The sequence below is a fragment of the Osmerus mordax genome, chromosome 12 (assembly GCF_038355195.1).
Source record: "Osmerus mordax isolate fOsmMor3 chromosome 12, fOsmMor3.pri, whole genome shotgun sequence".
NCBI lineage: Eukaryota > Metazoa > Chordata > Actinopteri > Osmeriformes > Osmeridae > Osmerus > Osmerus mordax.
The window spans coordinates 2,407,635-2,435,585 of record NC_090061.1 but is presented as its reverse complement, the minus strand read 5'-3'; the positions used below and the strand labels follow the sequence as shown (position 1 = coordinate 2,435,585).

Genomic DNA, 27,951 nt, shown 5'->3' with positions numbered 1-27,951 from the left:
TCTAAAGAGCCGTATGGAGGGGAGGGATTTGAATCTGCAACCTCTTGATCTGCAGTCAAATGCTCTAACCACTAAGCTATACCCATCATGTTTGGTGGATGTTTACCGTGTACAGCCCTAGCCGTTACTCGACAGACTCCAACGAGAGTACTACCTGAGCAGTTCCTGGAAGCTGAAACTGAGAGGAGAGCAGGGGGATGTCCTGAGGTAAGAAGATTAGGCCTCAAAGCCAGGCTTGGATGGAGGTGGATATACACCGGCTACCTGTCTGAATCACTGCCCTCTTCATGGGAGGTGAGGTCATCGTTGTGCGAGTAACAGCTTATTAGCTAAGTAAACACTATTTAATCACCCCTGCATCACCCTGCCTCCTGGTTCCAGTCAGACAAATACAGTTGACCAACTGTGTGTGTAGGACGAGGAAAGTATGTAGGCCTGACATCCCTCCCTTTAAAGACGCACACATTTGACTAACTTAAAGGTCGAACTTATAAAATAACTTTTATTAGATTTTTTGTTGTCCATACCACAAAGGAGGGCAGTTTTATATAAACGTTGCTTTATGAACCAAACAGAAAATTAAGTGAACCGTTCCATCATTGCTTGCATAAGAACACTAGAAAATGTACCAGGAGGAAGTTCAGTGGTGACAATTTCCATGCACAAAAATACTGTATAATAAAATAATATTACAATTTGCAGCTCAAAAAAATATAACTATCTGTCTGTATTATTACAATGGCAAAGAATAAAACAGTTATTCTTCAAACTAAATCTGATATGCATTAACCAGCCGTTGTCAACCTTCCTCCTCTTTCTGAGAATAGCCACACTTTACAAGACGTCACAAAATGAGCATCTTTAATACCAGTGTAAAAACCCCTTTCATTACCCTGTGACACCCATAATGTTAAATTATTATGCAACAACCTTTATGTACAATAAAACAGATACAATAGCCTCTTATTATTTAACACAGTGTCATAGCTACTCTCATGAAGTTACCACGGGGACTAGTCTCCTAGCGACACTTGTGAAGTTACCTAGGGGACTAGTCCCACATATAATGCAAAGTGTGGTTTAAAAATAGCAGGAAACACAAAGTGCTTTTTCATGCTGGCATCAATTCTTCATTTCTGCTTAGTCTGTTAGCTGGTTTCAAGCAGTGGCTTTGATTCCTCTTGAAACAAAAGAGATATCAGCATTGCAGTAATGAATTTATGGTTCGGTATTTGAATATAAAATCCTACACTATAGTCAGTACAACAATGTATTTAATATTACATTCTGACAAGTTTTTTAATCAAAGGGTTGCAATATGATCTATTTTTTGGTCACTGTTATAGGTTGGCAAACATAAGCCTACAAACATAAGCTTATATTTCATAACTTTACCAATTTAAAGCTAAGCCAGATGATTGCAAGACGCTTTCACTCAAAAAATTGCAACGGAAATGGTCTCAAAACGCCATGGTCAGAAATGACGCCGTGTTTTGGCGGCATTGCTTCTTAAAACCAAAGTATGTAAACATCAAAAGTGTCGGAAAATGTCAAAGGAAATATCCAAACAACTCACTGTTATGAGCGTGTTTAAGACAACAGGGTACTTCAGTGCAAATTGTCTCGACAAACCAGAAGATGGTCGATGGGATGAACCCCACCCCTAGAGGCCTTCACACAAGGGTCCTCAGGATAAACAACTCTTAATCACCTTGTAAATGTAGCCTCTATATTAGGCTCTTTTTTTTTTTTTTACTCATTGAAACTTACTTGGATTAAAACCTTGTGCAAAGAAAATCCGTATTCTGGAAAGGTGTCCTTCATGTAATTAAAGGAGAGTTAAAAGCATGTTGTCATTTACTCTTTCACCACCTACTAACTGACTGTTCTAAAATGGTACCGTTGGCAAACGACTGGTTTTCAAAGAATATGTTTGTGTAAACAATAAAAAGGCTCCAGATTTAACTTCTGAGGTAAAGTCTTCTGGATTTTCTTCTGTAAGTTTTGTTCTCCGTCTCCGTGGCGCGTAGCTACGAGAGAACGTGGACCTCAGGTCCCTGGTTCCTCTGACAGGCCCAGACGTCATTTTCACCTGCCACCCGGAGAGTCCGGCTGGAGTCCCTGAACTGTGCCTCCTCTCAGCAGGCAAGGCTTCAACACCTTCCCCAGCCCCCAATAACTTACCAGACTTGTTTAAATGTCAAATAAATACTCTTCGTTACGCTGACTGTGGCCTTGAGAGCTAGGCTGCGGAGGCTTGGGATCGTCGTCTCTTCTGAGTGGTTGTCCCTGGGGTCAGGGGTCGTCAGGGAGACGGCTCAGTCAGTCCCCGTCGACCTCAGTCGATGCGGTTCCCGCATATCGTGAAGCGGTCGATCTCCAGCAGGTCCTTCTTGGGGGTCTGCGGTTTGAGTTCAGAGGCTTCCTGCGTCTCCTCCTCCTCCTCCTCCTTCTCCTCGCTGGTGGAGGGGGACGGGGTGGCGGTGGAGGGCTCCAGGTCAGGGTCAGGGTCCTTACTCCTCAGGGGGGCTGCCTGGGAAGGACTGGGTAATGTTTCTGCCCTGGCTGTGGGTTGGCTGGTGATGGAGGAGGAGGTGGAGGAGGTGGTGGTGTTGGTGCCAGGGCTGGTGGGGGCCTTTTCTTCCCAGGCTTGACCTGAAAAGCACGAAGACAGAAAAACCGTCACCAGAGTTTTAGCACAACAGACACAGTCCACAAACAGCATCCCTAACTGAGGTTTCAGAACAATCGAAGTGAATGTAGAACAGATTGTAGCATATTCATGAAACAGTTTAACCACAAATATTTGTACTTTTGGTCTTGCCTTAAAATAGAAATACAAAAAGGACAGTTTAGTAAAAGATACACTTAGCCAACATTGATGCCAACATCGCTTTCAAATGTGGGTTCATAGCAAGAATGTCACAGAACAGAGCAGCCACATGAAGCTGATCAAGTGACAGAAAAAAGGAAAAATCATGATGTTCCACATTCAGAGGAGTTGAGGGTAGCAAGATCATGTCTGCTTCAGCTCCTCTACAGAAACAGCAACTCTGCCCGGGGGTCCACCATAATTCACACGCATCCTGAAATACAATTTATAGTACCAAGAGGGCAGCCGTCTGTGTGTGTGTGCACACATTTAACCAAATACATTTCTGTTCCTGCAAATGAGGTTGAAGATATCCGCCCTACATTCAGACACGCAGGCTTTCTGGAAAATGATTCAAGGCTTCACACAGAAAAGCAGAACGAAACAAACCATGATCTGCAACAGCAGTAAGTGATAATGAATCAACGTGAAAATCCTGTTACACAGTGTCAGACCAACACCGAGTAACATGGAGTCAGGTGGCTGAGCGGTTAGGGAGTCAGGCTTGTAATCTGAAGGTTACTGGTTCGATTCCCAGAACGTTGTGTTCTTGGGCAAGGCACTTCACCCTACTTGCCTCGGGGGGAATGTCCCTGTACTTACTGTAAGTCGCTCTGGATAAGACAGTCTGCTAAATGACTAAATGTAAATGTAAACACCGGTAGGTTATTACTCTGTAAAGGGCTTCAGGAAGTCACTAAATTGACTATTAATTCACCTGTCCATGAAATTGAACCACAATTTCCACAATTTCTACGGCAGCTTTCCCAGTGAGACGTAAGGAAGAGACATCAAGAGTCAGATGGCTGAGCGGTTAGGGAAGCGGGCTATTAATCAGAAGGTTGCCGGTTCGATTCCCTGCCGAAACTCATTAAATCTTTCATTATAATTTACGAATGGCATTGACATTGACAAACTCGGCCATCTACCAGTTCCAGACTATGCCAACACCAGGCCCTGTAAGTGAAAGAGACTGTCCATTCAGGCTTCAGTAAGTCCTGACTCACATAATACGGATTGATGTTTCAATAGTCATGTAGTGCGTGGAGATCCTAAACATAGTAACGGCAGTGCTGTGGAAAACGGTTTGTGCAAGAATCCTCCAGAGGGTGAGCTTTGATGTGCCGTGACACTCTGTGGAGGCCTCGCAGCACTAAAGCTCTCAGCTTGGCACAGCAGACACAACGGGTCGAGCCAGCGACAGACACAGAGACAAACACACTCAACTTAGAAGTGACAACATTTTTCAGTCAACTTTTCTTTATGCACCTGTGTGTGTGTGTCATTTTCGGTGCTTCATGTGTGTTTTTACTTAACCCTTGTGTTATCTTCGGGTCATTCTGACCCATCAGTCATTGTGACCCACCGTCGTATTGCGACAAATTTACCTCATACAAAAACAAAGTGAAGCATTTTCTTTTAACTGTCGGGCTGTCTCAGACCCCCCACATTGGAATGGTTAAAAGAAAATTATTTTTATTTGTTTTTGTATTGGGTAAAATTGGGTAAACACAACGATGGTTCGTTATGAACCTTTGGGTCATGTGACCCGAAGGCAGCACGAGGGTTAAAAGTTACATCATTTCTCATTCAACTACAGCACTGTGTGCGTGTCTGTGTGTGTTGGTTGAGTGTGTACGTACACACTCAACAAAGCCCCAGGGGTCAATTATTTGTGTTGACACAACACATCTCTCCTCTCTTGAGGCTAAAATGGGCAGGCTGGGATGCTAAGAGGAAATCATCATGTGAATGGGGTTAACCATGAGTAAAGTAGGATACATAAGACAAAACACTATGAAAACCCTCTCCTGCTCCCTACCTGACACCTGCTGTGTGTGTGTGTGTGTGTGTGTGTGTGTATGTATGTGTGTGTGTGTGTGTGTATGTGTATGTGTGTGTGTGTGTGTGTGTGTGTATGTGTGTGTGTGTGTGTGTATGTGTGTGTGTGTGTATGTATGTGTGTGTGTGTGTGTGTGTGTGTATGTGTGTGTATGTGTGTGTGTGTGTGTGTGTGTGTGTGTGTGTGTGTGTGTGTGTATGTGTGTGTGTGTGTGTGTGTGTACAGTAAGTATGTGTGTCAAGCCCCAGGGGCTTCCTAAAGTTGGAAACACACGAGTCATTCAACACCACAAAGCCCCTCCCCCTCTCTACCTGGGGGGGCGGGGCACTTGGTCCTGGTCCTGCTCGGGGTCTTCCCTGACGAGGAGGAGGAGGGGGGGGGCGCGGGCGGGCCAAACAACTTGTCCTCCATGTTGGCTCTCTTCACGTACACACAGGACTTCCCCAGCAGCACGATGCTGTTCAGCACCTTCAGAGTCACCATCCTGGACAGGAAGTAGCAGGATGTAGTATCAACAACAACAACAACAACAACAACTACAAATACAGTGTAAACATCAAGTACTTTCAAGTGTGTTGTCATACGCACTGTTACTGACAGTGAAACGCTTGATTTTCAAGCTTCCTCGACAATCCAGTCGTAGAGATATAAATAAATGTATACATGAAACAGCTGAGCCTAAAGTAATGTAAACGTCTAGTGAACACAGAGTAGCTTGGTGCTTCACACGGGCTGAACAGTCTGGCAGCGGCCCGAGCCGTCCTCCCCAGTCCCACACAGCAGGGCCAGAGTGAGGACCAGAGTCAGGGCCAGAGTCAGGGCCAGAGTCAGGGCCAGAGTCAGGGCCAGAGTCAGGACCAGAGTCAGGGCCAGAGTCAGGACCAGAGTCAGGACCAGAGTCAGGACCAGAGTCAGGGCCAGAGTCAGGGCCAGAGTCAGGACCAGAGTCAGGACCAGAGTCAGGGCCAGAGTCAGGGCCAGAGTCAGGCTCAGAGTCAGGGCCAGAGTCAGGCTCAGAGTCAGGGCCAGAGTCAGGGCCAGAGTCAGGGCCAGAGTCAGGACCAGAGTCAGGCTCAGAGTCAGGGTCACAGCTGGGTCAGAGGTCACAGCTCCCAAAACAGGGTCAAATCCGCGGTCTCATCGCACAACGGATTAACACAAACCCCTTCCGAATCTGTCCGATTCTGAGACCGGCCACTTGGTCTCTGGGAGGGTGAGAAGGGTTTGACATCCGACGCAGAGAGACATGCTGATGTGGGTATGTGGACCACCAGGCCCCAGGGGGCTGGGCTCACGAGAGCAGTCTCTGCCCAGGCACGGGGGCTGGTCGGGGCACAGCTATTGTTAGCTCTTGGTGAGGGGTGGTGGGAGGTGAGGGGTGGTGGGAGGTGAGGGCTGGTGGGAGGTGAGGGGTGGTGGGAGGTGAGGGGTGGTGGGAGGGAACATGACAGCCATGTGGGGGAGAGAAGGGGGAGAGAGGAGCTGGCTAAAGGACTAACATCTTTCAGTGCAGACGGGATGTCTTAGTTTGAATCTCACCCCAGGTAGAAGAGGAACACACAGACGTAGGACAGCGCCCCCTGCACCTTCACAGACGTCATCACCACTCGGATGAGCTGGGGAAACATCCAAAACAACCTCAGGATGCAGACATAACAACGCGCTCTGGGATTATAGCTCAGTGTGCTGTGTATCAATAACCTAAATAGGGTTAGCGGACAAAAAAGTTAAAAAGGTTTTAAAGCTTGGGCCGTTGCATTATCAACAGCAAGACGTAAATCCTACGGATTACAGTTCGTATGAACAAACGTATATTAGAGAGCGGATCTTAAATTAGGATTCAACATTACATAACCCGGCGGCACCCAACAGCGAACAGAGCAGACATGAATGATGATGATGTTGTAGTTCTCACCAGAACTGCTAAAGGCAGAGGGATGAAGCCCATTCTCCTGGCCACAGAGTCGCTGTAGTCGGTACAAGCCTGCGAATCAACACACACGCATATTCATTAAACCCACCGAACAAAACACTGTGATTAACGCTGTGGGTGGAACGTCGCAGGCTGGCGTGTGCATAATGGCGGAGGTTTATTTATGAAGGTGGGGGGGTGGGGGGGTGGGGGGGGGGGGGGACGTACGTTTTTCTGTCGACTGCTTACGAGATCGAAGGCAAGACTGGCTCGGTATTCACTGTACACCTGGAGGTATGAAAACAACTGAATGTACTGTCTTTGTCACACACACCCACACACAATACTGTAGAAAATTGCCTGGCAGACAAGTGCAGGTAGTCACTACTGAGCAGAGTCTTGAGGGAAGAGGTCAGCTGTGTAGAGATGTGGTTGGCTGTGGGCAAGGCTGTACTTAACAATGGGCTGCCCCTCCTCCGGCCTCCACACGCACACAAGGATGCACGCACACACACACACACACACACAAGGGCACACACACGGATATACACATGTACGCACGGACACACACACCCCCCAACACACACACACATGGATATACACATGTACGCATGGACACACACACACACACACATGGACATACACACACACACACTGGCACACACGCACAAGCGGACACACACACACACACACACATGGATATACACATGTACGCACGGACACACACACACAGTCCCGGAGGCACAGGATGTAATCTGCAGTGTTATTGTTCTGGAGCAGGGCTGGGAACTGGAGCTGGGAGGAGAGGAACCATCACAGGCTACAAAAGGAAAAGGCTCCCAGCAGAGACGGATGGCGGCTGGCTTCACACTGAACACCGCTCCGACAGACTAAGCCACCGTGAAATCCAGCCAGGCCCAAACACTGAATAATCCCTCTGACGAGAGCAGACCCTCCCAGAAGAACAGCCTCGATTCTCCTCCTGCTGTCTCCAACCGCGAGGGAGACCTTCTCCTCCTCACCACAGGCCAATTAGAATTATATTCAATTAACTCTGATGAATTAAAAGTTTCTACACGAGATTCATAAAAGGGTCATGTCTTTCGACGGGAAAGTGTGAATAAAATGAACTGTAATTGAAAAAATATTATAGAAATCCTAATCCTCAAGTGGTGAGAATGGTCCATGCCTTGTGCGGTTCTTATCTGCCTTCTGATTAAATATGGGAGCTTACGTCTGCGGTGATCTCGTTGAACTTGGTGATGAAGGCGTGTTTGACGATGTCGACCGCAACTTCTGAGCTGATCACCATGAAGACGTCTGGGAGTAACACCCACAGGTGGTCTGGAGACACACACACACAGATCCCATAGGCTGCACTTAACGCGTACATTTACAATACAAAAATTACTCATTTAACAAACGCTGTTATACAAATCGACGTACACAACACTCCTTAATACTAGCTATCGTAACATCGCTAGTCAGTAGCACCAGTCGTGTTAGTAGTCAGCAGGTTAGCATGTTAGCATCATGACCGTAGCTAACATCTCTTTACTGCCAGTAGCTAGCTCTCCACTGTGGCCCTGCCCCCCTCACTATCCTCTCCACTAGTGTGTGAAAGGCATTTAGAAGGATCATCTTGTCCCAAGGTGATACAGAACCAGGCAAAAGTTTCAGTTACCTTGGTTCCAGGCGAACTGCTCCATGTTTCTGAGACACACGATGAGCAGGAGAACGTAGTGAGTGAAGCGCTCCTTGATGTCTGAGGAGAAAAATCGATGATTTTACTTTAAGTTACATTTTATTTGTTTAGCAGACGGCTTTTGTACAAAAGCGCCGTATAAATGGTGCATAGAGAAAGTACAAGCAGAAGATCGATGATTGGAAGCGCACATCATTTGAGTCAACAGTATATTTAGAGCAGCCATTCCCGACCTTTTACACTTAGCGGCCACAACCCACAGGTTGGGAATCGCTGATTTAGAACGGCTCTGTAGAATTCTAAAACACTGGCCTTGTGAAAGCCTTTGGACAGTAAACAAGTCTCGGGTTTTCAAAAGTGTGATGCAGCCTGCGGAAAGCAACTCTCCAAATGGGTGATCTTTAAAGACGGGAGCAAATTGCACGGGCGAAAAAAGAAATTAATTTGTCTTATTTTGGGTCCTTTCATTCCAGCAGAAGAAGAGCAGCAGAGAGGAAAACACACTGGGAGGAAACACACTGCCTCGAGCAGAAACACACTCATTCTGAATGCATTAAAACCATACAGTATCTCTTCTCTCTTATCAAAGCTGAATAAACAGCGCTGATTACCGCTTCAAAAGGCATCAGTGATCCGTAAAACGACATCAAGGAGACATCAAATCAATTCCTGACATCCTACTGTTAGTATTATCACCTTAGGGCTGCTCCGAGTCGAACACTTAGCAACAGGATATGTCTTTGCATGCCAGAACTCATCACTTACACAAGATGATGAGCCAGATGGGTGAGCGGTTAGGGAATCGGGCTATTAATCAGAAGGTTGCCGGTTCGATTCCCGATCTTACATTCTCTGTACTTACTGTAAGTCGCTCTGGATAAGAGTGTCTGCTAAATGACTCAATGTAAATGTAAGATGAGATGTGTTTATAAGTTTGTCAACTTACCACTATTAGACATCTGAAACAGGTTGTTCTTCTCAAACTTCTTGAACACACTTCCTTTGATCTCAACGAACTGCACACGCACGGATAGAGAAAAGGAGGACGTCATAAATGATGACACGTTTACATCCCATAATAATGAGGAAAGTGATAAAGGAAGACAGCACTCCGCTACGGTGTGTGGGTGCGAGTCTGTGTGTGCTAGAGTGTGTGTGTGCATGCGTGAGAGTGTGTGTGCGTGTGAGTTCTCACATTGTTAGACATCATGATGGTGAGCAGAGACTTGTTGTGGGAGTTGAAGGCTACGTTGAGCGTGGAGGCTTGGACCATGATGAGGATGGAATGCAGGACTGAAGGGAAGAGTGAGGCTGAAGGAAGATAACACACTAAACAGGCTGTGTTTCCAAGTCTCTCAACCCGGTAAGAACATAGCATTAAGGGTTAGATTCCGACTACTTCCCCCACCTCTTTCTCTCTCTGCTTTCATGTCTTATCTCCTACTGTCCTAATAATAATAAAAGTTGCAAAAAATATAAAATAAAAAACACTAAACAGGCAAGAGAGAGAGAGCGGACAACCTTTCACCCCAGGAAGGATACAGACGTAGAACACAGCCATGAGGAAGTGAGGGATGACCCCCAGGCTGTCTCTCTTCCTCTCCTTGGGCTCTGTGGCCGTCCAGTACAGCGCGTCCAGGATGTCTTGGCCGAAGGAGGAGAAGAGACGGTCAGCCACCTGGCAGGGACGGCACAGCCACAGTTACACAGACGGCACAGCCACAGTTACACAGACGGCACAGCCACAGTTACAAAGTTACACAGACGGCACAGCCACAGTTACACAGACGGCACAGCCACAGTTACACAGTTACACAGACGGCACAGCCACAGTTACACAGTTACACAGACGGCACAGCCACAGTTACACAGACGGCACAGCCACAGTTACACAGACGGCACAGCCACAGTTACACAGACGGCACAGCCACAGTTACACAGACGGCACAGCCACAGTTAAGCGGGGTTTGAACGTGACACTGTCAGTCAAGCCTGATCCACTGAGGAGGCTTTTTGAAGAGGTAAGGTAGAATTATGGTTAACTCAATAACTTTGGTACCTATATACGAGCATGTCGTATATAGGTACCATCCTCTGCGGACTGGGCCATCAAAATACACAACAGTGGGAACCAGGCGTACAGAGGATCATGGGTAGTTTGTAGAGGATCGAGGGTAGTGACTAGTGCATCATGGGTAATGTAGTCCCCGTACCTCTAGCATGTTGTAGATGATGTAGAGCTTGATGACGGACTGGCCCCGGATCATGTGGTACATCATGGAGTAGTCTACGTAGTGCATCATGGAGTAACACAGCAACAGGATCAGACCCTTCAGGACGTCACACACCTGGGCCGGCTGCAGCAGCCGCGAGCTGCTGGGCGCACACACACACGCACACACACACATACACACACACACATGCGCGCGCACACACACACACACACACAGGTAAGGACACACAGACACATGCACACACACAAACAAACAACGTTACAATACTGCGGTAGGATCTTAAACACAATTTTTATTACCTGTCTAACTACTGTTGTAATGAATATGGTTGACTGACAGCTTCATGCATTACAAAAGGCCAATACCGGGAGGGATATTAGCAGCTTAATGACATCAGAAGTCAGTGACCTAGGTTAGCTGAACACAGAGTGAACATACAGGAAATGTGCCAGTACATCAGAGCAGCTGTGATCAGCCTCAGTGGATATGGAACGTGCAGTGGGGAACTCAACGGTAACATTAAAACATGGAAATGACAGACGGCAACTTGAGCCAATCAGAAGTCTGCAGCAGATAAAAAGAGGATGCTGAGTGGCTGAAAGGGCATGTTAGGGTGAGATTAACAACCTAATTACAGGTGTATCTGTTCATTTATTATTATTTTCAGCTAGCAGTAAAATGTATGAAAAATCGTATAAGCTTATTTACATGGGAGGGGGGGAAGGTTTGACGACTACTTTGTGACTTTAAGGACTAAATACAAGTGTAAACATTAAGGTATAAGGTGTTACAATAGGGACTGTTTACAGTGTTACATTAATTACTGTTACATTTCTACTGTATGATATTGGACAGCAATGTGATTTGATTTGAGAAAAAACCTTCACACCTATCCACTTCCTTAACACATACTAGTACACTAAGCTAGTACACTATACTAGTACACTAAGCTAATACACTATAATTGTACACTACGTTGGTACACTACAGTAGCATGCTGTTAGCACAGTCCATGCCCATGCATCAGCTGGAGGGAATGTGGAGTTAGCTAGCTGTTGATTGAGATGCTTGATTTCAGCAAGTGCCTGGTTGATTTTCGAAATTGCTGTGTGTGTGTGTGTGTGTGCGTGTGAGCATTAATGTGTGTGTGAGACACAGGCATCACCTGAGCCTTGAACCACACACAGATTGGAGAGGATGTGACAGTCATCTGGGTATAACGAAGCTCTCTTTGTGTTGCACTGGGCCGTATGGAGTGACTGAGACAAAATGTCACGTTAAATCCACCATCAAGAAGTAAACAATGAAAAAAATATTCCTTGAATGCTAGCCCCCTCTAGTGGTGAAGAGTGGCACACCACCACCTACTGAGACAGGAAGTGGCTGACCCCTAACGCGACACTGATGTTGCTGTGGGAGTCCATAGCTGGCGCCCCCTGTGGTCTGTCTGTGAGCCAGGCCTGTGCCACCCTCTCACCTGACACCAGCACCAGGCCAGTGCATCCGATAGCTCACCACAGCTGACAAACGCTTGAACCGGCCAACAGCACATCCTATGTGTGTGTGTGTGTGTATGTGTGAAACACAGAGAGAGAGAGAGAGAGAGAGAGTAGGAGAGTGACTGAAGAGAGAAGAGAAGGAGAGGGGAAGAGAGGGAGGGATGAGACAAAGAGAGACAGAGAGAGAGGAGTGGAGGACAGAGTAGGAGAGTGACTGAAGAGCGAGGAAATGGGGAGGCAAAGAAAGTGACATAGAGAGTGTGTGTGTGTGTGTGTGTAGGAGACAGACAGATGTGTGTGTTGTGGAGTGTTTGGAGGGGGGCTCGAGGGAAGTCTGTCTCTGTAAAGGTCAGTCAATGATGCTTCAGCGCCCTGCTGACGAGCATGAAGGCCAAGCAGCACCATCAGCAGAGGCCAGTAGGGCTCCAGTCGCACCAGCCCTGTGCTGGGTGACCAACAGCCTCTAATAGAGGCCAGGAGGTTCTGGGGGAACAGCCTCCATAACGTACTTTTCTTTTTTCTCTCTCAATCTTTCAACCTTTTTTTTATACACAGTGAAAGGAGAGGAGAGAGGAGAACAGATAAGCCTAAAACAGAGTAGATTAAAGCAGAGCAGACAATAGAGTATAGTAAAGTCCTCATGAAGTACTCACGAATGATGCAAACTTTTTTTTTTTTACTTTCTTTCCCAAAATATCTTCCAACCTTTCAAAAAAAAAAAAACTTGCCCCAAAATGTTTTGAAATGATAAAAAAAATAATAATTGAAACTTCTTTCCACAAAATATTTAGAAACCTTAAAAAAAGTTTTGAATTTGTTTTTTTTTTCAAAACATTTATTTTTAAGTATAGTAACAAAGTATTTGTACTTCGTCCCATCTCTGAATCTAAATAGTATGGTTCAGCCTGACGTTCAGCATGAGTCCCACAGAAATATGAGCTCCTACATACATTTACATTACATTTAGTCATTTAGCAGACGCTCTTATCCAGAGCGACTTACAGTAAGTACAGGGACATACCCCCCGAGGCAAGTAGGGTGAAGTGCCTTGCCCAAGGACACAACGTAATTTTGCACGGCCGGGAATCGAACTGGCAACCTTATGATTACTAGCCCGCTTCCCTAACCGCTCAGCCACCTGACTCCCTCCTCCATTAAACACTTTCATTGCGAAGTTCTCCAAGCATAACAATCTATTTACTCTCTCATGTTCTGTAATGGTGATTGAACGCATGACTGGAAGCACTGACAGCACAACCATCTGTCGCTGCAGTCTTCTGAGGACAGCCAATCAACATGCTGCAGCCAGCTAGCTAGCTCAGCGCTTTGACGAAGCCAGAAGCGATTCTTCAACCAGCTACTACTCCCCCTTCTTTTTCTCTCACTATCTGACATGATATTACACCCAAAAGGCGTGACCACTGACATTTATACTGCAGTGATAACTAATACCCAACATTAACAGAGCAGTCCCTCCTAATCTCATCATATCTGTGAATTAGCCACCTATAAAATGGCCATTAGATATGTCTCAGATTGAAGCGTAGCTTGTTGATAATCCCTTTTGATTTTTAGCGGCTGACGGGTGGTTAGAGCATTTGACTGCAGATCAAAAGATCGCAGGTTAAAATCCCCCTCCCCCAGTACTCAGCGCCTTGGATAAAAGCGTCTGATAAAAGAACAAATGATTACTATTAAAAATGAATACATTTTAATTAATTAGCCTGTTTTCTGACCCTTAGCTATGAGGGGGAGGGGGTTTTTCAGAGAATCCTTGTGGATGGCTCATGGCTTTAGAATGGAGCATGAACACAACACTCAGCTGAACAGTAACAGACACGATGGTGGGTGGGGTGAAGCGTCCAATCAGGACGAAGCCGGAGGCGTTCAGGGGAACGTACCTGCTCCTCCTGCAGTACGGGCAGACATGAGCTCTGCATGGAGGGAAGCCACACAACACAGGGAGAGTCCTGGGTTTGCTGTGGGAGATACTGTAGGCCTGCTGTACCTAATGTTGTGTTGTCGTCGTATCGTAGTGTGTGGAGCGACACTTTAAACTTAGTGTTGTAACCACTAAGATTTTTTTTTTTTTTCATATAGAACATCACATTGTGTGATTGTTGTAGTCAAAAACAGGACATGCATTACTGTGGTCTTATCGTTATCCAATAAAGAAGAAGAGTAGGAGAAGCACAACAGTTCTCATTGGCTGGCGGCAGCTTGTCGTGGCTGAAGCTGCCCTTTCATGCTTACTACAGGGTGATCTTTGCTCCACTAACATGATGAACTCTCTAGGACTGCACTGTATATTTTTATACTAACATGTAGTACTGGCTGCCTATGGGAGTCACTTTTACAGTGAGCAGTACTGTACATCGGGAATCTAAGAGTGTGAGGTAGAGTCCACTTCCTGCTTTTACAGTGAGCAGTACTGTACATCTGGAATCTAAGAGTGTGAGGTAGAGTCCACTTCCTGCTTTTACAGTGAGCAGTACTGTACATCTGGAATCTAAGAGTGTGAGGTAGAGTCCACTTCCTGCTTTTACAGTGAGCAGTACTGTACATCTGGAATCTAAGAGTGTGAGGTAGAGTCCACTTCCTGCTTTTACAGTGAGCAGTACTGTACATCTGGAATCTAAGAGTGTGAGGTAGAGTCCACTTCCTGCTTTTACAGTGAGCAGTACAGTACATCTGGAATCTAAGAGTGTGAGGTAGAGTCCACTTCCTGCTTTTACAGTGAGCAGTACTGTACATCTGGAATCTAAGAGTGTGAGGTAGAGTCCACTTCCTGCTTTTACAGTGAGCAGTACAGTACATCTGGAATCTAAGAGTGTGAGGTAGAGTCCACTTCCTGCTTTTACAGTGAGCAGTACTGTACATCTGGAATCTAAAAGTGTGAGGTAGAGTCCACTTCCTGCTTTTACAGTGAGCAGTACTGTACATCTGGAATCTAAAAGTGTGAGGTAGGTTAGCTTCTGATTCATGGGTGTCATGGAAACCCTCTGGTGTGGCTGTATCCAGTCTAATCACCATGGATACACTCCACATTCATCATCATATTTATCATCATCATCATGGGTGTGTGTGTGTGTGTGTGTGTGTGAGAGAGAGAGAGAGAGAGAGAGAGAGAGAGAGAGTAAGTGAGTGTGTGTGAGAGAGTAAGTGTGTGTGCGTGTGTGTGTGTGTGTGTGTGTGTGAGAGAGAGTGAGTGTGTGTGTGTGTGTGTGTGAGAGAGAGTGAGTGTGTGTGTGTGTTCTCACCGGAGGCCGCAGCAAGGCAGGGTGAGGACTCTAAGCAGGGCCAGCAGGACTCTGAGGGGCAGCAGGGTGAACACGTACAGGAAAGCATCCAGACACAGGAAGAAGCCAAAGATCATGAGCTGCAACACAAACACAACGCCGCGGGTCACACACCATGCTGACGAGGGGTGAGAGACACAAAGAGAGGCCTGCATGGTTCCACTGGGAGACTGTGTGTGTGTGTGTGTGTGGGGAGGGGAGTGTGTGTGTGGGTGTATGGAAGGGGGATTGGGTACAGTAAGTTGAGAATCGTAGGAGGAGGGGGTTGTCATTTTTATACCATTAACAATGAATCAGCATTCAAACATATTATTAGCCATTCAGATCGAATGTGTGACAAGTTTTAAATGTAGTTTCAAAACATAAACATAATCTGGCATCAACGTTTCAGTAAGTGCACCCTGATCATCTCTTCTGGTTGTGTTCAGTGTTTGTGTTCCTATCCTGGGTGCTACCATCAGTCTGTCAACATCACACTCTAGACTTGAACCACTGGTTTTTACCAACTGACGACAGTCAACAAAAAACCCAACAACTTTAGGATGAATATTTACGAAAAAAAACCTTCCCAGCATTTTATTATGTTCTCTCTGACATGTAATTGGTATTTTTTATAATAATCTGAACTTCACAATTCGCAGGTTAGTCCTACATAAAAATAATTAAATCTTCCAAAACTAGATATCGACTTCAAGGTCAAAAGCAAATTATCACTCCTAAACTATGTACATTTAGTCATTTTTTAGCAGACGCTCTTATCCAGAGCAACTTACAATAAGTAAACTATGAAATCCATACAAACATACTACCTTCTCAAACAGGAAATGGAACAGTGCAGCCATTTTCCAATGAGGAGAGGGATCATAAAGATATCCCCGTTCCAGCGTGCCTTAACCTTACGAGCTCCTTAGTAAAAACCAGCTGCTGCTGTAACAACACTTCCTGATTCCAGGGGGGGGCTGGGTGAGCGAGTAACAAAGATACTGTTTCATTGGCCGATGGCGGGGCTTTGTAAGCTGTTGGTCATTACGCTGTTTGTTTGAACACACATTTCCTGGTCCCCTGGTTTTGGAATGCCCTGACTAACCAGGCTAGCCAATAAGGGCTGGAGTTAGTCTGTAGATCAGCCTGCATGCTGAAAGACGTTTGTTCAATTGCCTCTGGAATTTCTGAGGGTGGGAATGGGATCCGAAGATGTAAAACACTGGGATTGTGTGGTCTATTTTACTTAATAATTTGGAATAAATCTTTCAAATTTTTCAGCTTGAAGGAACATAAATTAAGTATTGGAATTTAAAGTATTCACTTGTTGTTTTCCTTTTTAAATTCCAACGTTTCACCCTATTGTAAATAATACTTCAATACCACCCCCTAGTGGCTTTACTGAAAACATAAAAAACATACAACAGCGCTTAATTCATAATAAGTCTTGATACGTTCTAATTTATAATTAAAGATCTGGTCCTCCAACTGTCAGCATGACAAAACATGATTAACACGTTTCACAAGAAACACCAATGCTATGTTTGTCACCAACATTATCAGAACATTATCAGCAAACAGTTCTGAACTGACCTTTGTGAGCTGATGCGTGTGTGTGTGTTTGTACATGGTATAGGTGCTTGTGTCTGTTAGTGCTCTCGCTGTGTGTGTGTGTGTGTGTGTGTGTGTGTGTGTGAATGTGTGTGTGTCACAGCTCTCGCTCTGTGTGTGAAACAGAGAGAGAGAAAAGGGGAGAGAGAGAGAGAGAGAGAGAGAGAGAGAGAGAGAGAGAGAGAGAGAGAGAGAGAGAGAGAGAGAGAGAGAGAGAGAGAGAGAGAGAGAGAGTTCATAGGGGTTCCCCTGAGGGACCACACTGTCCTGTACCTTTTCCAGCTCTTTGGGAATGCGCATGCACGTGTACACGCGCTCTCTGCGCTCCGTGTACTTTGCCTCGTTACGCTCCAGGAAGTAGCCTCTCGTGAGCTCCGCACACATGAAGCGCCCCAGCGACGGATCTGGAATAACATTATGACAACAGTTACTTACGCTGTGTTACCACCCGCCTATTGTCTCGCACTACCTCACACGGCTGGCTGGTACAATGGCTGTCCGTGGAAGTGTTTTCTACAAAATGCTACTGTATACTGTGGTGTTGTATGTATAGATAGTGGAGAAATCTGTAATGCCCAGACAATGGATATTTTCAGACAGTAGGCCTACTTAGTAGAAGTATACTGAAAACATTGGTGAGAAATAGCCTACCAATTTTCAGTCTATAAACTAAACTATTTACGTGATGACATGAACACAAAAGCATTATTTGTTTTAAAATGGGACTAAAATGATACAGCATTACACAAATCTACACTTGTGTTGCTCAATGTGGCGTCAACAGATATTTTCTGCTGTTGGGAAAAAGCGCCCCCTTTATTAAACTAGATGAAGTTCGCTAAAGTAAGGACGTTACCCGAAATGACCCCATACTGTCATTCTATCTTTTCCAATTGACCTGATACATTGACAAACTGTCAAACATGCCATGCATCACATATATAACACAATAGCCATCTCCAAAGATAATAAAGTATATTTTGACAGATTCTGTAATGTGGAATGATTTTTTACAACTTTTGTGTTTCATTTTGGCGCGATAACGTTAGCTTGCCTCTACTAGCTACAATAACTTTATACACGTCTCTCAAAGCAAGCCGAACAACAACATTGAGCGGGCAAGGAGGTTCAACAAGTTAGCTAACTAGCTATCAATAGCCATCCTTCGTAAGTGTGATAATGACATTGGAAGCCAGCTATCTGCAGCTGAGTGAAATATTAACCCGTTCTTCGAAATTGCTGTACCCAATACTGCGAGAACTATTGAACACTGGCATTGCTTGCTATTTAGCCTAACTGAGCTATATCTCCCTTTCAACTTCCCAATAAAAAGCGCAATTGTCATTCAATCACACACACAATCGCCAGATTAAATAATGGACACACATACATCTTTCAGTCAATACAACGACATATTTTATAAGCCGTGTACGTTGACAGGATAGCGTATAAATTGAAGCTATAAAACGCTATTTTGCCAGCTTTCTAGTATTGGAAGACAGGTCACAAGTTGGTTAGACGCTGACAGCTCCGTCATTCTCAGATGACGTGATTAGCTCCACTCAGTCTGATTAAGCCAAGGCGCTGTATAGTACATGATGAGAACTACTACTAGCACGTTTTAGACACTATTAGTGTCTCTGTTCTACCCATACCTTCTTCGCACGCACGTACATATTTCAAGATAATTATCTTACTTTCCCTTGCGCCATAGATAACAATTAAGCGGTCTGGGACGTTAGTAAACTAGACAGGTTTCACCTAGCTGCTAGCTAGCAAGATAATTTACTGTACTGTACCTGAGAGATCGCGTTGTTGTTCCCGCCTGACAGCATTTATATCATAAAACCCTAACGTTTCCGGCAGATCTGGAGTAATACCGATTTTACCAGACCTCCGTGCATCATCCCACAACAGGTTTTCCTTCTTCTTGACCTTAATTTCGGATTCTTTTTTATCTGACAGCCCGGTCCCCAACGAGTCCGCCATCTTCACTTTGCCCTGCTGTGGCAGTGAAACGAGCGTCGTTGTGTTGATGTGGACCAAAGCAACGTCATCACATTCTCGCTCAGTGGGCCAGAAAGTAAACAATTAATTACCACAAACACACTGTACTGTAGCTCAAAAGAAATGAAATGCAGGTAAACATAATAGGCTGGTTAGCATCCCCGGACAGGAAACGTTTAATATCATAACTAATCACATAGACATGCTTTCTAAATTTTGTAACGGCAAAGTAAAGGCTTTCTTCACTGATTATAATAAAACCACATATAGGCCTAACCTACAGTAAAAGCCAGAACAGTTTGATAAAACATGTTTTTATTTGAATGTAACGTTAGCCTATAATGTCTTATTTGGAACCTGTCTGGAATGTAAATTGAAATCCACGTGATGGCGACAAAGTCCCACTTAACGATCACCATCTAATTTCACCTTGAATCTAATAGCCTAGGCCTAATCAATAATAAGGCCATAACCTGAATATAATACAATAACAAACACATTACCATTTTAAAAGTAAATACTCCACGATATATCGTTATTTGTGTCAACATGGCAACGCTTTTAACACTTATGTTGCTCCAAAAATGAAAGACAACCACAGGCATCAATCATGACCCTGCCCTTCAGACCCTAAAATGCTAATTATTTACATTTGCAGGCTAATTTCGTCCAGCGTTTAAACTATTTTACAAAACAAAACAGACTAGATCGTTAAACATAACGCTGATAAACAGTGTTAATTGTATACAGTCGGCCTATATTCAGAAACAAATTCAGCCAATTTTGTAAGCACTGTTTATTGGCACACATAATGGCAAAGCATACATACCAGACATCAGATATGACACAAAACATCTCTGCTATATAATGTACAAATGTGCAGAGCACTAATAATACCAGCTCAAACCTATTCAGAAATGTGTTGGCTTCCTTACAAATGCACAAATAAATACACAAAGATCCAAATGTATAAAGACATCCACTGTTGTCTTCTGGACGTTGAGAAACCAAATCCAACCAGTGAGTCTCGGAGATCAGGGAGTATTAATTAGTCTGAGTTAAATGAAGAACACAAAATCAGGGATTTCAAATACTTTCTTTAGAGATTTGTGGGTGCTGGTTTTCGCTGTATCTTACTGTAGGATATGCGGTTATATTTTTTATATTTCGTAGACCAAAGAGATACACGTGATATAAATAAAGGTTGTTGTCAAAAGCAAGTTCTAGTTGCTGAGTTGGATTCTGGGATTGTTGAGGATGTGAGCTGACTTTACATTGTTCAGACATACAACCAGCATCCAAGTAGCTCTATAGAAATTTGAAATCCCTGCAGAAAGCTTGTCAAAACAGCTGCCATGTACAAAATAGTCTCAGTGGTTATTTGAAGTGGATAAAACAGGTCACACCTCTATATACAGAGCTACAAACCTTGTAACAGTGTTCCCAAACTGATGAACCAAATAAAAACTGGACCAAAGTTTCTCAAAAAGTACATATATTAAACAAAAATATATAAATCATGCAGGAAAAGCTTTAGAATATCAGTTTGGGAGTAGGTCATTAAAGGGAAAAATTCAAATTCCAAATAGGAAAACAAAATCAACCTTAATGCATTGGTGTCTCTTAGCAAAGTCACATATAGTACTGATTGGCAAAAATTACAATGTAATGGCAAAATATTCTGGGAGAGGCAAAATAACACCAATAGACTACAAACACAATTGAACAGGTTTGCATGAAATCACAATCTGCAACGACTGCAGTAATTCGGAAAAGCAATCCCAGGGCACCAGTTTCTCCATTTAAAACAAGTCCATAGTGGTGAAAGAGTCTGTTTCTGTTTAATTGGAAATTTTGAAGGAAAAAATAAAAACAGCAACATAAACAAACCAACACCCAAATGAATTTCCAATAAAAATGCTAATGTTTGGGACAGAGATTCGGTGATCGCCAATGCATGTTGGCTGTGGAAAACCTTACCGGTTCACTTTCGTTGAAGCTGTTGCTCTGAAAAGAGAATCTCAGTCTTTGTTTTTTTTCCTATTACTTCCCTGGTCATCTGTCATACAATGGCCATGACCTACAGGTCAAAAGAGCATACACACAGTAGACCGCTACAGGTAAAGTTCAAGAATTGAGAATATGTCCATAAAAGCAAGCTCAGACTTTGTGTCATTCTCTGGGCATTCCAGCTGAGGCTTTATTGGGGAAAATGGCCACCCTCCATAGTTTATCTCATTGGTGCATACAGCCTGTATGCATCTCCGTGAAAAAAGTAGTCTTTGTCATTGTGGATATTGCTGTGCAATGTCATCAGTTAGTAGCATCTCCAGGATTTGACAGTGATTCAGAGACGAATTGTCCTGGTATTTTGGTTGTAGGCCTAATGAGCGTGACACCATCGACCAGAGGTCTAGAATGTCACCAACAAGCTTTAATTTCTGAAAATGGGTGAGGTCAGAGGAGTCTGCCCTAGTGTGCGAAATGGGTAAAGTCCACGGGGTAGGCCGAATCTAGACTTGTTCGGACTTGTTATCCTTTCATTTTTTTCTTTTTGCGTTTCTCACTGAGAGGGCTGAGGCGCTGTGCTCTCGGGCTTGCTGTCCTGGTTGCTAGGGGGCTTGGTGGCCCATGGGCTGTTGTTACCGAGCGCCGGTGAGCTGTTGAAATCGTCCTCATCGTCGAGGCCGTTGGTGGCGTCGTACTGCGTGTTCTCCAGCCTCGTGATCAGACGCTCGTCTTCGTCGCCGAACTCGCCGCCCATCAAGGTAGGCTCACCCACCACCATCACGTCCTGTTGAAACACGACACAGCGACGGAGAGGGAAGAGTTAAAAGTTGGTACAGTGGAAAAAAAACAACAACAAAAAACAACAAAATGAGTAGGCCTACTGATGACAGTCCACTGCAGTAATTGTAAGATGATACGAGACGAAGTGAAGATGAGAGACAATTAGAACAGCCCTAGGCAACAAATAACGGAACCATATATTTCAGTTTCAAGTTTATGGGTTATCGTGATAATTATATTGGGTGATAAACGACACACCCTCACCAGATGTTGGCTGTCCCTACAGAACTGGGCATTGCCAGGGGAAAGGTTCCAGAATGGCTGACTGTTCCATCAGTTTCCTAGCGCTAAAACTGCTAATAGATCATTAAACTCACATAGGTAAAACTAACGCAAACATTCGAACCCGGTTTATGTGTTACTTCTGCTGCTGGCCCATTGCTGGCGCGTTAGTTTGTTTATCTAGAAAGCGTATTCAGAAGCACTTCTACCTGTGGCTGTGTGTAGCCTATTCAGTAAATCCGAACCCTCTGTGCGGCCACTCTCCGCAAATGAAACTCGCCCATTTCGTAGCTAGCTCCCTGCCTCCCCGCCTTCTCAATCGATACTAATCATGTAAGACATATTTCAAAGTGATGACCCCCCGGAGCTTGTTTGTTATTGGTCGTGGCAGGGGATGTTGCTGGTACAGATGTCTGTCAGCTTGGCTGTGGTAGCTGAGCCTGGCCGAGCTCATCCCCTGGAGACGTCTTCGACATGATGTCACTCTGGATGGGTCCTGATCAGCACCCTTCAGATTAGATGCTCATCTGAAGAGCTCAGGGTCGAAGCTAACTGGTTGCACTACTGTGTTTGGTGATTGTTACTAGCACGTAGGCTAACGCTTACAGCATTGGGGTATGGACGGCACCTAAAGAATACGTGAGACAATAGATGATTGATTGGTTTGGATTTGTGATGTGACTGATTGCGTCATGTACGTGGAGACTGTTGTGTGAATCTCTTGTTGTGGAACAGCTCTGCCCTCCACCATCCACTGGACCCTGGGACGAAGCCTCACAGTTAAATGGAGCGCTCGCTTCACTGCTCATGTGTGTCCACGTGGCTGGAGAGCTGAAGCTTTCCGCATTCCTCAACACACACACAAGAAAACACAGTGATACCAGAGACACACACACACACAAGAAAACACAGTTATACCAGAGACACACACACACACACAAGCAAACACAGTGATACCAGAGACACACACACACACAAGCAAACACAGTTATACCAGAGACACACACACACACACACAGACAACAACATACATAGGTACACACATAAACACAAAGACAGGCACGGCACAGACACACACACCAACAAACACAATTACACACAGAAACACAGGCACAGCCACACACACACACACACACTCAGATACACAAGTTTGAAGAGAGAAGATCCATGGGGCCAGTTTGTTTACTTAAGAGAAAAGACAAGGCTCTCTTCACCCCCCCCCCCCCCCCACCACCACTACATCATACTACGCCTTAATCACGCTAATTAATTTAGGTGAGCTTTTTGACTAAATGACAATATCCACACTGATTTGTCAATTTGCATAGCTAATTAAGTCATTAGCTAAAAAATTTGCTGATTGCCAACAAACCTTGAATTCACCATCTGTTCCTATGAGGATGGCTGTCAACCTACCTATGGCCAATTTGGGCCAGTAAAAGCCCTGTGGTTGACAACAGCTGGTGACGAGACTAGCTTTAGGGGGTGCTAATAGTGATCTAATTAATAGCGTTTTGTCTACTCATCTCATTAGCATTATCTTAAGAATTCCCTCGACTGACTGGACCAGAGCACTTTAATGACGGTTCAGACGAATCTCTTTTCATCGTAGGGAACAACTGTCTCTGTACGTAAATGGGGACTGCAGCTTTTCAGCCAGTAACTTAAACAAGCGGAATTTCCAACCAATTACGAGTTTAACAAAGAGATTGAAGAGGACACATAGAAAGCGGGATGTAAAGGACTAAATAAATCCATTCAGCAGATATTTATCCATTCACTTTCCAGTCACACTTAAAAACACGATAACAGTTCAGGGCCCACAGCCAATCAAAGTTGCCCCCGTAAACATATGGACCTATTAGAGCCATTCAGAACCCTCACCACAGGGGTGATCCGAACCAAAATCCTCACTGTAGTCCAGCAGCCACTAGAGGGCGCTGTTTAACATGTAACATCACCCCCCTCGCTTCTCTCTCCCCCCCCCCCCCCCCCCCCCCGCGCCGTTCTGCCCTCCTCCCTCCTCTCCCCTTCGGAGGGTCCGCTCCTTATTGTCATTGGGCTCACGTAGGCTTTTGCTCAGCCTCGAACGAACAACTTCTCAGACAAAGCCAGCAGGCGTGCAACATATGTACCCAGCATGCTACCACAGCGCGTCTGCTCTTAAAGACGCATGTCATCGCAGTGTTTCTTAAGAAAAGAAAGAGGGGGGGGACAGTGTGTGTGTGTGTGGGGGGATAGTTGTGTGTTTTTGTGGGTGTGCTTGTCCGAGAGAGAGGAAGAGATGAAGAAAAGGGTTGTGTGTGTGTGTGTGTGTGTGTGTGTGCAGTATTTGTGTGTGCATCCAAAAAAATTATAATTTGAAAAAGGGAGGGTAAGAGACAGAGAAGCAAAGAAAAAAAAGATGAGAGAGAGATATATAGAGACAGAATTAGAGAAAAGGTAGAGAGTTAGAGGAAAATAGAGAGGGGAAAGACATAGAAAGAGGGGGGGGGGGAGAAAGAGGGAATAAAGAGGAAGAGAGAGAAAAAAGAGAGAGAAAGAAAGCGAGAGGAAAAGGGAGAAAGTCAGAGAGAGAGAGAGAGAGAGAGGCAGAGCCAAACAGAGAAAAAGAGCGAGACAGAGAGAGGCAGAGCGAGACAGAGAGAGAGAGTGAGAGAGAGAGAGAGAGAGAGAGAGAGAGAGAGAGAGAGAGAGAGAGAGAGAGAGAGAAAAGGGACAGAGGGGAGAGATATGCTTTTTGTGGATTAAGAACCCCAACCTCTAAGGACATGGGAGGAATAACCCAACCCATAGCACAAAGTTCACTGCTTCCCACTGAGTAAAAACAATAGCCAGCCAGGCGGACTAGGCAGACAGCAGCTAAACCTTTAGGCTATATACCCAAGGATGGATCCCATGGTAAACAACAGAAAGCCAATATCGTCTTCTCCCGAGGCTCTATGTGGAGGTGTTTAAGGGTCTGTTTAACCTCAACTGTGTCAGATGTCTCTGTTACAGTTTACTGACACAGAATAATCCCTGAATTCTCTACGTAGCCTATAAATAGATAGGTTCTGTTTGTCTTTTGTTTTATCTGTATGTCTGTCCGTGTGTGTGTGTGTGTGTGTGTATGTGTGTGTGTGTATGTGTGTATGTGTGTGTGTGTGTGTGTATGTGTGTGTATGTGTGTGTGTATGTGTGTGTGTGTATGTGTGTATGTGTGTGTATGTGTGTGTGTGTGTATAAAAAGATAGGAAGACCAAACCCAGTGGCATTGATGCTTACAGGTACCTGACTGGAGAGGCTGAAGTTTGTGGCAGGGCTGCGTTTCTTGTTGGTGTTGCCGACGCCGCTGTTGGCACTGCTGGCTGAGTTCTTCCTTTTCCTCCTCTTCGTGGCGGTTTGCCTGGCGGGCTCAGCTTTGGCACGACCAGCAAGAGAAACAGAAACAGACAACATAAAGCAACACACAAGGTAGCACACACACACACGCGCACGCACGTGCACGCACGCGCACACACACACGCCACGCACCCGCCATACACGTCTTTCACACATACGCATTCAACACACACACACCACACACATAACCATCCTGAACTTCTTACACACACGTCAAGCAGACACATAACACACATGCACAGACAGAGCGGCTACTCTAAGGAGACCCATGCTTGGTTTTCTTCCGTGGTGAAATCTCACACGTTAACATCTCCCGTGACATGCACTAGTAAGAAGCAACCTGGGTCATGTGCATAACCGCTCAACAGAGAACTGTGCTGCTCAGTGTCATATACATGTGTTTAAGATTCTGACCTGTGGCAAAACAGCTAAATTATACTGCATGTGCTCAACTGAGAAAATGAACACATCCATGATCTAAATCTGTAGGGATATGCCATCTGTAGCAGTCTTCTCTCTGTCTAATCATGTTTGAGAGGAAAGGTTTGCGTCAGTATTTAATGTCAAACTATTACCACGTAATGATACAGCATGTCATTTTTAATAAATCATTTTCAGCAGTGAGGATTTTCTTAGCAAAGTATTTAGTGGATAAAAATGTGTTTAGTGTTTGAATGGTCGGATTTCTTTCTCTGCAGTTGAGCATCCATGATGTATATGCACACAAAATGTATTTCATGGCATTCTGTTCAGCAAGAGAATGCCCCTCCCTTAAAACATGACGTTACTCTAAGGCTACGTCTATTAAAAGCTCACAGTAGAAGACAGAAAAGGTACCTTTTTTGTGATTTGTGGGAAATATTTCCGTTTTGAAGTTCTGTGGGTGTCCAGCTGAAACCGGAACCAAAATGAATTTGGTTTTATTAACGTTGTTACTGTATTACTAACTGTGTCAAACATAGAGAGACAAAATATGTCAACAGGCAGACTGGAAGATAGTTGTACATTCACTGCAATGTACATACAAGGCTGTTTCTTCCAATGTTATTAGAGGAATCATGCTTCAATAAAACAAGTATTTGTACATCTATAAATAACTTTTAGACTGCCGTGACTGGGATTATCTAAGCAATCTATTGACAAGTGAAGTGATGAGACTCGTATTAGTATTAGTACTGTAGAGGTAGAAATGCTCCTTAACTCTAAAATAATTTCTGAAACACATCCGTTGTATTTATTTGAAATGTCCAGGGTGCTTGTGAAAATAACAGCATCCTTTATAATCCCTGTGAGACAAATAACCATCGTGTGATCTTCAAAAATGAAATACATTTTTTGAGGTTCTTACTAATCACACCAAGGGAGATGCTTTGATATTGAATCTGCTCAAACTAGCAAAAGTCAAACTCTTCTGGTGACCAAGGAGAGGCTGCGGGAGTCTGAGAAGCAGCCGTCTGACAGACGCAGAAGATTCAGAGGCTGACACACTGACACACCGAGGCCCACACGCTGTCAGGCCCAGCCCTGACACACTGAGGCCCACACGCTGTCAGGCCCGGCCCTGACACACTGAGGCCCACACGCTGTCAGGCCCAGCCCTGACACACCGAGGCCCACACGCTGTCAGGCCCGGCCCTGACACACCGAGGCCCACACGCTGTCAGGCCCAGCCCTGACACACCGAGGCCCACACGCTGTCAGGCCCAGCGCTGACACACTGAGGCCCACACGCTGTCAGGCCCAGCCCTGACACACCGAGGCCCACACGCTGTCAGGCCCAGCGCTGACACACTGAGGCCCACACGCTGTCAGGCCCAGCGCTGACACACTGAGGCCCACACGCTGTCAGGCCCAGCGCTGACACACCGAGGCCCACACGCTGTCAGGCCCAGCGCTGACACACCGAGGCCCACACGCTGTCAGGCCCAGCGCTGACACACTGAGGCCCACACGCTGTCAGGCCCAGCGCTGACACACCGAGGCCCACACGCTGTCAGGCCCAGCGCTGACACACCGAGGCCCACACGCTGTCAGGCCCAGCGCTGACACACTGAGGAGGACATGTGGCCCATTGTCACTGACAACCTTTTTTGGCTTCCCTGATCCTGCGAGAGTGACGCACTAAAATTCGCTTCCATTTCCACCCAAAAGACTTATCAGGGCAGAAACGCTTCCCCTCTCCCTTCCTGACTACGGCTGGACCATTCTCCCGGCCTGGGAATAATGGGAGGAAAGACGAAAAACAGAGCTAATAAGGAAACCGCCATTACGGTTCAGCAGAACAATTCAGTTTCAGTCTGGGTCAAAGTATCGACGCTGGAGTGAGAGACAGGACACCTCTCTATTGTTTAAAAAAACGGATCTTAAAAACAAGAACATCTTGGATTACAATAACAACCTTTAGTTAAAATGATTCTTTCTGTAATATACCATATGTGCTTGACTGGTATGGAAGTACATATTAACCAAAACTTATTGTTACAAAAGCATATAGTGTTTAGGTGTTAAGTAACTGGTGACAGTGTATCATT

At 45.1% G+C, this 27,951-nt stretch overlaps 2 protein-coding genes across 3 annotated transcripts in view; both read right to left on the bottom strand.

The window, feature by feature from the left end:
- Nucleotides 1-484: 484 nt before the first annotated feature.
- Nucleotides 485-18,946, bottom strand: tapt1a (transmembrane anterior posterior transformation 1a). Its single transcript, XM_067247106.1, has 14 exons — nt 18,757-18,946; nt 17,231-17,361; nt 15,326-15,444; nt 10,546-10,708; nt 9,875-10,010; nt 9,528-9,625; nt 9,279-9,348; nt 8,312-8,392; nt 7,862-7,971; nt 6,856-6,915; nt 6,631-6,699; nt 6,255-6,331; nt 5,027-5,199; nt 485-2,655 (listed from the first exon to the last, which is right to left on the bottom strand). Exons 1-14 carry the CDS (start codon nt 18,944-18,946, stop codon nt 2,339-2,341), a joined length of 1,794 nt encoding a protein of 597 aa, XP_067103207.1. The 3' UTR covers nt 485-2,338.
- An 809-nt stretch (nt 18,947-19,755) lies between these two features.
- The window catches only part of ldb2a (LIM domain binding 2a), a 44,405-nt gene continuing 36,209 nt past the window's right edge, over nt 19,756-27,951 (bottom strand). Inside the window, exons 7-9 of one of the 2 annotated variants that reach the window (XM_067247422.1) lie at nt 26,258-26,311; nt 25,304-25,437; nt 19,756-21,758 (exon numbers count right to left, since the gene is read on the bottom strand). In XM_067247422.1, coding sequence (XP_067103523.1) covers nt 21,528-21,758; nt 25,304-25,437; nt 26,258-26,311 — 419 coding nt within the window. In that variant the 3' untranslated portion in view covers nt 19,756-21,527. The remainder of the gene's footprint in view (nt 21,759-25,303; nt 25,438-26,257; nt 26,312-27,951) is intronic. The other variant, XM_067247423.1, reaches the window with a different exon arrangement.

Bases quoted from the DNA above. Each gene is read 5' to 3' on its own strand.
- tapt1a (XM_067247106.1), bottom strand. From the start codon at position 18,946: ATGGCGGACTCGTTGGGGACCGGGCTGTCAGATAAAAAAGAATCCGAA. The intron at 10,709-15,325 runs GTGAGAACACAC...GTGTGCGCCCAG, and splicing joins CTGCCTTGCTGCGGCCTCCG to CAGCTCGCGGCTGCTGCAGC. The intron at 6,332-6,630 runs GTGAGAACTACA...ATGTTTCCCCAG, and splicing joins CTCTGCCTTTAGCAGTTCTG to CTCATCCGAGTGGTGATGAC.